The sequence below is a fragment of the Oncorhynchus keta genome, unplaced genomic scaffold (genome assembly GCF_023373465.1).
Source record: "Oncorhynchus keta strain PuntledgeMale-10-30-2019 unplaced genomic scaffold, Oket_V2 Un_scaffold_29317_pilon_pilon, whole genome shotgun sequence".
NCBI classification, from domain to species: Eukaryota; Metazoa; Chordata; class Actinopteri; order Salmoniformes; family Salmonidae; genus Oncorhynchus; species Oncorhynchus keta.
The window spans coordinates 348645-360000 of NW_026290904.1; the positions used below are offsets into that span (position 1 = coordinate 348645).

At 44.8% G+C, this 11356-nt stretch overlaps 2 protein-coding genes across 9 annotated transcripts in view; one reads left to right on the top strand and one right to left on the bottom strand.

The window, feature by feature from the left end:
- The window catches only part of LOC127928508 (gamma-secretase-activating protein-like), a 55385-nt gene that overhangs the window by 21643 nt on the left and 22386 nt on the right, over positions 1 to 11356 (top strand). For 2 of the 8 annotated variants that reach the window (XR_008131418.1, XR_008131417.1), the window contains exons 21-23: positions 1407 to 1539; positions 1933 to 1964; positions 8644 to 8705. The exons of 1 other annotated variant lie outside the window; for it this stretch is intronic. Coding sequence is in view for 4 of the 7 variants with exons in the window: in XM_052515530.1 (XP_052371490.1) it covers positions 1 to 192 (192 nt within the window). In the remaining 3 variants the exon portion in view is untranslated. Of the gene's footprint in view, positions 763 to 1406; positions 1540 to 1932; positions 1965 to 8643; positions 8706 to 11356 lie in introns of those variants that run through there. 5 more of the 8 variants (XM_052515528.1, XM_052515527.1, XR_008131416.1 and 2 more) reach the window with 4 other exon arrangements.
- On the bottom strand, positions 1983 to 7082 carry LOC127928507 (uncharacterized). The gene is made up of 2 exons (XM_052515525.1): positions 2904 to 7082; positions 1983 to 2855 (listed from the first exon to the last, which is right to left on the bottom strand). The coding sequence occupies exon 1, from the start codon at positions 6603 to 6605 to the stop codon at positions 5211 to 5213; it is 1395 nt and encodes a 464-aa protein (XP_052371485.1). The 5' UTR covers positions 6606 to 7082; the 3' UTR covers positions 1983 to 2855; positions 2904 to 5210.

Genomic DNA, 11356 nt, shown 5'->3' on the forward strand with positions numbered 1-11356 from the left:
AAGTCAGAGAACACGTTCTTCACTCTGTCTGTTCCAGAAGTTAGAGAACACGTTCTTCACTCTGTCTGTTCCAGAAGTCAGAGAACACGTTCTTCACTCTGTCTGTTCCAGAAGTCAGAGAACACGTTCTTCACTCTGTCTGTTCCAGAAGTTAGAGAACACGTTCTTCACTCTGTCTGTTCCAGAAGTTAGAGAACATGTTCTTCACTCTGTCTGTTCCAGAAGTCAGAGAACACGTTCTTCACTCTGTCTGTTCCAGAAGTCAGAGAACACGTTCTTCACTCTGTCTGTTCCAGAAGTCAGAGAACACGTTCTTTACTCTGTCTGTTCCAGAAGTTAGAGAACACGTTCTTCACTCTGTCTGTTCCAGAAGTCAGAGAACACGTTCTTCACTCTGTCTGTTCCAGAAGTCAGAGAACACGTTCTTCACTCTGTCTGTTCCAGAAGTTAGAGAACACGTTCTTTACTCTGTCTGTTCCAGAAGTTAGAGAACACGTTCTTCACTCTGTCTGTTCCAGAAGTTAGAGAACACGTTCTTTACTCTGTCTGTTCCAGAAGTTAGAGAACACGTTCTTTACTCTGTCTGTTTCAGAAGTTAGAGAACACGTTCTTTACTCTGTCTGTTTCAGAAGTTAGAGAACACGTTCTTTACTCTGTCTGTTTCAGAAGTTAGAGAACACGTTCTTTACTCTGTCTGTTCCAGAAGTCAGAGAACACGTTCTTCACTCTGTCTGTTCCAGAAGTTAGAGAACACGTTCTTTACTCTGTCTGTTCCAGAAGTTAGAGAACACGTTCTTTACTCTGTCTGTTCCAGAAGTTAGAGAACACGTTCTTCACTCTGTCTGTTCCAGAAGTCAGAGAACACGTTCTTTACTCTGTCTGTTCCAGAAGTTAGAGAACACGTTCTTTACTCTGTCTGTTCCAGAAGTCAGAGAACACGTTCTTTACTCTGTCTGTTCCAGAAGTTAGAGAACACGTTCTTTACTCTGTCTGTTCCAGAAGTTAGAGAACACGTTCTTTACTCTGTCTGTTCCAGAAGTCAGAGAACACGTTCTTTACTCTGTCTGTTCCAGAAGTTAGAGAACACGTTCTTTACTCTGTCTGTTCCAGAAGTCAGAGAACACGTTCTTTACTCTGTCTGTTCCAGAAGTCAGAGAACACGTTCTTCACTCTGTCTGTTCCAGAAGTCAGAGAACACGTTCTTTACTCTGTCTGTTTCAGAAGTCAGAGAACACGTTCTTTACTCTGTCTGTTCCAGAAGTTAGAGAACACGTTCTTTACTCTGTCTGTTTCAGAAGTCAGAGAACACGTTCTTTACTCTGTCTGTTCCAGAAGTTAGAGAACACGTTCTTTACTCTGTCTGTTCCAGAAGTCAGAGAACACGTTCTTTACTCTGTCTGTTTCAGAAGTCAGAGAACACGTTCTTTACTCTGTCTGTTCCAGAAGTCAGAGAACACGTTCTTTACTCTGTCTGTTTCAGAAGTCAAAGAACAAGAAGGCTTCTAACTATCTACGTCACATTGAGGAGAACACTAAACAGTAGGTGGAGAACCGAAGAGCGAAGGGTCTCTTGTGTGTTGCAGAATGTTGTGTGTGTTGGAGGAAGTGTGTTGGTGGGGTACAGGGGGAACTTCACTATTGAAAGCACAGAGAGACAAACTCACAGGGATCAGTAACACTGATAGATAATAACACTCAAACACACAGACACGTAGAGATACTGTATACACACAGACACGTAGAGATGCTGTATACACACAGACACGTAGAGTTGCTGTATACACACAGACACGTAGAGATGCTGTATACACACAGACACGTAGAGATGCTGTATACACACAGACACGTAGAGATGCTGTATACACACAGACACAGTTTCCACTTAAAAGTCAAGTAAGTCACATCATCTGATATTTCCTCTGTTATTTTCAGAGTTCTGTCGATGGTGGACAGCTGGAATCTTGGTAAGATGTCACATTCTAAAAGCCACTATCATTAATAGAAGGAATGTAAGAAACCTTGTCTCTCTAGGATTGTAAGAAACCTTGTCTCTCTAGGAATGTGAGAAACCTTGTCTCTCTATGAATGTAAGAAACCTTGTCTCTCTATGAATGTAAGAAACCTTGTCTCTCTATGAATGTAAGAAACCTTGTCTCTCTAGGAATGTGAGAAACCTTGTCTCTCTAGGATTGTAAGAAACCTTGTCTCTCCAGGAATGTGAGAAACCTTGTCTATGAATGTAAGAAACCTTGTCGTCTCTCTATGAATGTGAGAAACCTTGCCTCTAAGATTGTGAGAAACCTTGTCTCTAGGATTGTGAGAAACCTTGTCTCTAGGATTGTGAGAAACCTTGTCTCTAGGATTGTGAGAAACCTTGTCTCTAGGATTGTGAGAAACCTTGTCTCTAGGATTGTGAGAAACCTTGTCTCTAGGATTGTAAGAAACCTTGTCTCTAGGATTGTGAGAAACCTTGTCTCTAGGATTGTGAGAAACCTTGTCTCTAGGATTGTGAGAAACCTTGTCTCTAGGATTGTGAGAAACCTTGTCTCTAGGATTGTAAGAAACCTTGTCTCTAGGATTGTAAGAAACCTTGTCTCTAGGAATGTGAGAAACCTTGTCTCTAGGATTGTGAGAAACCTTGTCTCTAGGATTGTGAGAAACCTTGTCTCTAGGATTGTGAGAAACCTTGTCTCTAGGATTGTAAGAAACCTTGTCTCTAGGATTGTAAGAAACCTTGTCTCTAGGATTGTGAGAAACCTTGTCTCTAGGATTGTGAGAAACCTTGTCTCTGGGAATGTGAGAAACCTTGTCTCTCTAGGAATGTGAGAAACCTTGTCTCTAGGATTGTGAGAAACCTTGTCTCTAGGATTGTGAGAAACCTTGTCTCTAGGATTGTAAGAAACCTTGTCTCTAGGATTGTGAGAAACCTTGTCTCTAGGATTGTGAGAAACCTTGTCTCTCTAGGATTGTGAGAAACCTTGTCTCTAGGAATGTGAGAAACCTTGTCTCTAGGATTGTGAGAAACCTTGTCTCTAGGATTGTGAGAAACCTTGTCTCTGGGAATGTGAGAAACCTTGTCTCTCTAGGAATGTGAGAAACCTTGTCTCTAGGATTGTGAGAAACCTTGTCTCTAGGATTGTGAGAAACCTTGTCTCTAGGATTGTAAGAAACCTTGTCTCTAGGATTGTGAGAAACCTTGTCTCTAGGATTGTGAGAAACCTTGTCTCTAGGATTGTGAGAAACCTTGTCTCTCTAGGAATGTGAGAAACCTTGTCTCTAGGATTGTGAGAAACCTTGTCTCTAGGATTGTGAGAAACCTTGTCTCTAGGATTGTGAGAAACCTTGTCTCTAGGATTGTAAGAAACCTTGTCTCTAGGAATGTGAGAAACCTTGTCTCTAGGATTGTAAGAAACCTTGTCTCTAGGATTGTAAGAAACCTTGTCTCTAGGATTGTGAGAAACCTTGTCTCTAGGATTGTGAGAAACCTTGTCTCTAGGATTGTGAGAAACCTTGTCTCTAGGATTGTGAGAAACCTTGTCTCTAGGATTGTGAGAAACCTTGTCTCTAGGATTGTAAGAAACCTTGTCTCTAGGATTGTGAGAAACCTTGTCTCTAGGATTGTGACAAACCTTGTCTCGAGGATTGTGACAAACCTTGTCTCGAGGATTGTAACAAACCTTGTCTCTAGGATTGTGAGAAACCTTGTCTCTGGGATTGTGAGAAACCTTGTCTCTAGGATTGTGAGAAACCTTGTCTCTAGGATTGTGAGAAACCTTGCCTCTCTAGAGCTTGATATTGGTCCTTTGGCTATGAAGCTGTTATTGTGATTATTATTCCTAGAATAACACTGGTATATTAAGATGCTGGCAGGTCAGTTAACGTGAGCTCATTTACCCTTGACTACAGATAGGAAATGTCTTCTGCTTCAGTTAAAGAAATCCCCCAACTTGAGTTTCAGGGTCACATACTTGAGTCCACTGGAGAACATCGCTCTCGGAGCCCACAGTTGTTGATGATTTATCATTCAGGGAGAGAGAGAGAAAAGAGGGGAAGAATGCCACATGGTTATATAAGAATGGGAGGAGAAGGGCGTCTCTCTCGCTTGCTTTCCTTTTTTCTCCTCTCCTTCACTGCTTCCTGACCCCAGTGCAAATGTTGCTCAACCACGAGATTGGACATCGCTGTACCTCAACTACCTCACATGGGCCACGCACAGACAATACACAACCATCACTCTCTGTCACACACACTGCTCTCTCGCTCTTACTCTGTCTCACTCTCTCGCTGTCCCTCTGTCTGCCTCTCACCCGTACATACTCTCTCCCATACTGACCACCATTCATCATTCTCCACACCAATATCCCATCCCGACTCACAGAAACTACCCTCTGCAAGTTGACTTTTTCCTCTCCCCCCTTCATTGTCCTTGTCATCTTCTCTGACTGTATTGTTTCAGTTTATCCATGGAGATGTCCCTCTGTAATGAAAAGACCATGGAGATGTCCCTCTGTAATGAAAAGACCATGGAGATGTCCCTCTGTAATGAAAAGACCATGGAGATGTCCTTCTGTAGTGACAAGACCATGGAGATGTCCTTCTGTAGTGACAAGACCATGGAGATGTCCTTCTGTAATGAAAAGACCATGGAGATGTCCCTCTGTAGTGAAAAGACCATGGAGATGTCCCTCTGCAATGAAGACCATGGAGATGTCCCTCTGTAATGAAAGGACCATGGAGATGTCCCTCTGTAATGAAAAGACCATGGAGATGTCCCTCTGTAGTGAAGACCATGGAGATGTCCCTCTGTAGTGAAAAGACCATGGAGATGTCCCTCTGTAATGAAAATACCATGGAGATGTCCCTCTGCAATGAAGACCATGGAGATGTCCCTCTGCAATGAAGACCATGGAGATGTCCCTCAGTAATGAAAAGACCATGGAGATGTCCCACTGCAATGAAAAGACCATGGAGATGTCCCACTGCAATGAAAAGACCATGGAGATGTCCCTCTGTAATGAAGACCATGGAGATGTCCCTCTGTAGTGAAACGACCATGGAGATGTCCCTCTGTAATGAAAAGACCATGGAGATGTCCCTCTGTAATGAAGACCATGGAGATGTCCCTCTGTAATGAAAATACCATGGAGATGTCCCTCTGCAATGAAGACCATGGAGATGTCCCTCTGCAATGAAGACCATGGAGATGTCCCTCAGTAATGAAAAGACCATGGAGATGTCCCACTGCAATGAAAAGACCATGGAGATGTCCCACTGCAATGAAAAGACCATGGAGATGTCCCTCTGTAATGAAGACCATGGAGATGTCCCTCTGTAGTGAAAAGACCATGGAGATGTCCCTCTGCAATGAAGACCATGGAGATGTCCCTCTGTAATGAAAAGACCATGGAGATGTCCCTCTGTAATGAAAAGACCATGGAGATGTCCCTCTGTAATGAAAAGACCATAGAGATGTCCCTCTGCAATGAAGACCATGGAGATGTCCCTCTGTAATGAAAAGACCATGGAGATGTCCCTCTGCAATGAAGACCATGGAGATGTCCCTCTGTAATGAAAAGACCATGGAGATGTCCCTCTGTAATGAAAAGACCATGGAGATCTCCCTCTGTAATGAAGACCATGGAGATGTCCCTCTGTAGTGAAAAAACCATGGAGATGTCCCTCTGTAATGAAAAGACCATGGAGATGTCCCTCTGTAATGAAGACCATGGAGATGTCCCTCTGTAGTGAAAAAACCATGGAGATGTCCCTCTGTAATGAAAAGACCATGGAGATGTCCCTCTGTAATGAAGACCATGGAGATGTCCCTCTGTAGTGAAAAGACCATGGAGATGTCCCTCTGTAATGAAAAGACCATGGAGATGTCCCTCTGCAATGAAGACCATGGAGATGTCCCTCTGTAATGAAAAGACCATGGAGATGTCCCTCTGTAATGAAGACCATGGTGATGTCCCTCTGTAGCGAAAAGACCATGGAGATGTCCCTCTGTAATGAAAAGACCATGGAGATGTCCCTCTGTAATGAAGACCATGGAGATGTCCCTCTGTAATGAAAAGACCATGGAGATGTCCCTCTGTAATGAAGACCATGGAGATGTCCCTCTGTAGCGAAAAGACCATGGAGATGTCCCTCTGTAATGAAAAGACCATGGAGATGTCCCTCTGTAATGAAGACCATGGAGATGTCCCTCTGTAATGAAAAGACCATGGAGATGTCCCACTGCAATGAAAAGACCATGGAGATGTCCCTCTGTAATGAAGACCATGGAGATGTCCCTCTGTAGTGAAACGACCATGGAGATGTTCCTCTGTAATGAAAAGACCATGGAGATGTCCCTCTGTAATGAAGACCATGGAGATGTCCCACTGCAATGAAAAGACCATGGAGATGTCCCACTGCAATGAAAAGACCATGGAGATGTCCCTCTGTAATGAAGACCATGGTGATGTCCCTCTGTAGTGAAACGACCATGGAGATGTCCCTCTGTAATGAAAAGACCATGGAGATGTCCCTCTGTAATGAAGACCATGGAGATGTCCCTCTGTAATGAAAATACCATGGAGATGTCCCTCTGCAATGAAGACCATGGAGATGTCCCTCTGCAATGAAGACCATGGAGATGTCCCTCAGTAATGAAAAGACCATGGAGATGTCCCACTGCAATGAAAAGACCATGGAGATGTCCCACTGCAATGAAAAGACCATGGAGATGTCCCTCTGTAATGAAGACCATGGAGATGTCCCTCTGTAGTGAAAAGACCATGGAGATGTCCCTCTGCAATGAAGACCATGGAGATGTCCCTCTGTAATGAAAAGACCATGGAGATGTCCCTCTGTAATGAAAAGACCATGGAGATGTCCCTCTGTAATGAAAAGACCATAGAGATGTCCCTCTGCAATGAAGACCATGGAGATGTCCCTCTGTAATGAAAAGACCATGGAGATGTCCCTCTGCAATGAAGACCATGGAGATGTCCCTCTGTAATGAAAAGACCATGGAGATGTCCCTCTGTAATGAAAAGACCATGGAGATCTCCCTCTGTAATGAAGACCATGGAGATGTCCCTCTGTAGTGAAAAAACCATGGAGATGTCCCTCTGTAATGAAAAGACCATGGAGATGTCCCTCTGTAATGAAGACCATGGAGATGTCCCTCTGTAGTGAAAAAAACCATGGAGATGTCCCTCTGTAATGAAAAGACCATGGAGATGTCCCTCTGTAATGAAGACCATGGAGATGTCCCTCTGTAGTGAAAAGACCATGGAGATGTCCCTCTGTAATGAAAAGACCATGGAGATGTCCCTCTGCAATGAAGACCATGGAGATGTCCCTCTGTAATGAAAAGACCATGGAGATGTCCCTCTGTAATGAAGACCATGGAGATGTCCCTCTGTAGCGAAAAGACCATGGAGATGTCCCTCTGTAATGAAAAGACCATGGAGATGTCCCTCTGTAATGAAGACCATGGAGATGTCCCTCTGTAATGAAAAGACCATGGAGATGTCCCTCTGTAGTGAAGACCATGGAGATGTCCCTCTGTAATGAAAAGACCATGGAGATGTCCCTCTGTAATGAAAAGACCATGGAGATGTCCCTCTGTAATGAAGACCATGGAGATGTCCCTCTGTAGTGAAAAGACCATGGAGATGTCCCTCTGTAATGAAAAGACCATGGAGATGTCCCTCTGTAATGAAAAGACCATGGAGATGTCCCTCTGTAATGAAGACCATGGAGATGTCCCTCTGTAATGAAAAGACCATGGAGATATCCCTCTGTAATGAAGACCATGGAGATGTCCCTCTGTAGTGAAAAGACCATGGAGATGTCCCTCTGTAATGAAAAGACCATGGAGATGTCCCTCTGTAATGAAAACTTTGTGGATCTGAGGCTCTTTTCCCTGTTGCCTCCATCATCCTCCAAATCCCACCCCCCAAAAAAATTGGTGGCCATCCTGGCAAATATGAGGCTTTTTGAGCCTGACAACGAGCCATCCTCAACAAGGTTGTAAAGTGACAGTGAAGATGAGGCCTCAGAGTCTGATGTTTAAGAGGTGGACATTGAGGAGGTCCAGGGAGAAGACATGGAAGCCTGAGAGGAAGACAACCAAAGCTTTAGTTTCTAGACCATCATTTTACAGATGTATGTTGAAAACGTTTTGGGAGATGCGATGGATCATTGGGGATCATTCAATATTCCCTTTCTTTTGTTGTTCAGTGAAATCATCCCATGTGAAGAGTCAACTCATTTGATTAAAGTTCAATTCGTAACTAACATTTTTTGGTATTTCTATTGGAAGGATTTAATCATTTGTATAATGTTTACGTATGATAAGGTTAAAGGTTTATGTTTCTGTCTCCATATGATATGGTAAATATATCCAATGCAAAAAAACATCTACATTTAAATGGTATTAATATTAATTCCCATATAGTCCCGTTAATTCCCACGGAAAGTTTCCACCTGTGAATATTCCCCAAAATGTGCAACCCTACTTACTCATCACTCTTAAATCATTAGGCGATCCTCTTCCTCGTCCGGACTCATGACTGTTTGTTTTGCCTTATGTCCAACTCTTTGAGATGTAATGAAAGTCTAAATCCACGGTGTTATGGTGTTCCTCTGCAGACCAGAAAGTGGTTCCGTTGTTCCAGGAGGAGGACAGCCAGCAGAGGGCGCTCATAGGCCTGGTGAGTCACAAGATACAGCAGCCATGATACTCTGGGTGGAAGGTGCCCTCGGGCACAGACAGCTCTAGGCTCTATATTAAACTGATCTTAGATCAGTGTCAGCACTGTTTTAGTGCTGGGTTGGAATGCAGGCTTGTCCAGCTTACCAAGACCAAGGTTCATCAGGGCAAGCAGTTAGCTGACAACACACAACACGCATGATAAAAATAGTTGTCCCTTTTTGATCCTGACATTGCAGTCTATTCCCAGGAGTTTTTAGCCTTGCAGCAGCAACTATTTCCAACCTGAAATTGCTGTCCCTGAGGTTTAAGTGACGTTAGCGTTTCAGCAGGTTCTATTCTACCTATCCCCAGTTGTAAAACACTAGGGTAGTCTAGCTGTGGTCCTCTCAGCATCAACCAGCAGGGTAACTATTCTACCTATCCCCAGTTGTAAAACACTAGGGTAGTCTAGCTGTGGTCCTCTCAGCATCAACCGGCAGGGTAACTAGTCTACCTATCCCCAGTTGTAAAACACTAGGGTAGTCTAGCTGTGGTCCTCTCAGCATCAACCAGCAGCATCAACCAGCAGGGTAACTATTCTACCTATCCCCAGTTGTAAAACACTAGGGTAGTCTAGCTGTGGTCCTCTCAGCATCAACCAGCAGGGTAACTATTCTACCTATCCCCAGTTGTAAAACACTAGGGTAGTCTAGCTGTGGTCCTCTCAGCATCAACCAGTAGGGTAACTATTCTACCTATCCCCAGTTGTAAAACACTAGGGTAGTCTAGCTGTGGTCCTCTCAGCATCAACCGGCAGGGTAACTATTCTACCTATCCCCAGTTGTAAAACACTAGGGTAGTCTAGCTGTGGTCCTCTCAGCATCAACCAGCAGGGTAACTATTCTACCTATCCCCAGTTGTAAAACACTAGGGTAGTCTAGCTGTGGTCCTCTCAGCATCAACCAGCAGGGTAACTATTCTACCTATCCCCAGTTGTAAAACACTAGGGTAGTCTAGCTGTGGTCCTCTCAGCATCAACCAGCAGGGTAACTATTCTACCTATCCCCAGTTGTAAAACACTAGGGTAGTCTAGCTGTGGTCCTCTCAGCATCAACCAGTAGGGTAACTATTCTACCTATCCCCAGTTGTAAAACACTAGGGTAGTCTAGCTGTGGTCCTCTCAGCATCAACCAGCAGGGTAACTATTCTACCTATCCCCAGTTGTAAAACACTAGGGTAGTCTAGCTGTGGTCCTCTCAGCATCAACCAGTAGGGTAACTATTCTACCTATCCCCAGTTGTAAAACACTAGGGTAGTCTAGCTGTGGTCCTCTCAGCATCAACCAGCAGGGTAACTATTCTACCTATCCCCAGTTGTAAAACACTAGGGTAGTCTAGCTGTGGTCCTCTCAGCATCAACCAGTAGGGTAACTATTCTACCTATCCCCAGTTGTAAAACACTAGGGTAGTCTAGCTGTGGTCCTCTCAGCATCAACCAGCAGGGTAACTATTCTACCTATCCCCAGTTGTAAAACACTAGGGTAGTCTAGCTGTGGTCCTCTCAGCATCAACCAGTAGGGTAACTATTCTACCTATCCCCAGTTGTAAAACACTAGGGTAGTCTAGCTGTGGTCCTCTCAGCATCAACCAGCAGGGTAACTATTCTTAGACTCGTCAGCTCTGCTCCCAGCAGGCTATTCCACCTGCAGGTCAGATAGGTCTCTCCTGCTCCAGGAGTGTGTATCTGCAGTGTGTGTGTGTGTACCTGCAGTGTGTGTATGGTACCTGCAGTGTGTGTGTGTACCTGCAGTGTGTACCTCAGTGTGTGTGTGTACCTGCAGTGTGTGTGTGTGTGTGTGTGTGTGTGTGTGTGTGTGTGTGTGTGTGTGTGTGTGTGTGTGTGTGTGTGTGTGTGTGTGTGTGTGTGTGTGTGTGTGTGTGTGTGTGTGTGTGTGTGTGTGTGTGTGTGTGTGTGTGTGTGTGTGCCTGCCTACCTGCAGTGTGTATGTAAGTCCCAGTAGGCTCCTGCTCCACTCTCCTTCCTGATAATAAGAATGTAGGATACTGTTAGAGGAACAGGGGAACAGGGAAACAGAGGAACAGGGAAACAGGGACACAGAGGAAACAGGGACACAGAGGAACAGGGACACAGAGGAACAGGGGAACAGGGGAACAGAGGAACAGGGACACAGAGGAAACAGGGACACAGAGGAACAGGGACACAGAGGAAACAGAGGAACAGGGACACAGAGGAAACAGAGGAACAGGGACACAGAGGAACAGGGACACAGAGGAACAGAGGAACAGGGGAACAGAGGAACAGGGACACAGAGGAAACAGGGACACAGGGGAACAGAGGAACAGAGACACAGAGGAACAGGGGAACAGAGGAACAGAGGAACAGGGACACAGAGGAAACAGGGACACAGAGGAAACAGGGACACAGAGGAACAGGGACACAGAGGAAACAGAGGAACAGGGACACAGAGGAACAGAGGAACAGAGGAAACAGGAACAGGGACACAGAGGAACAGGGACACAGAGGAACAGGGACACAGAGGAACAGGGACACAGAGGAACAGGGACACAGAGGAAACAGGAACACAGAGGAACAGGGACACAGAGGAACAGGGACACAGAGGAACAGGGACACAGAGGAACAGGGACACAG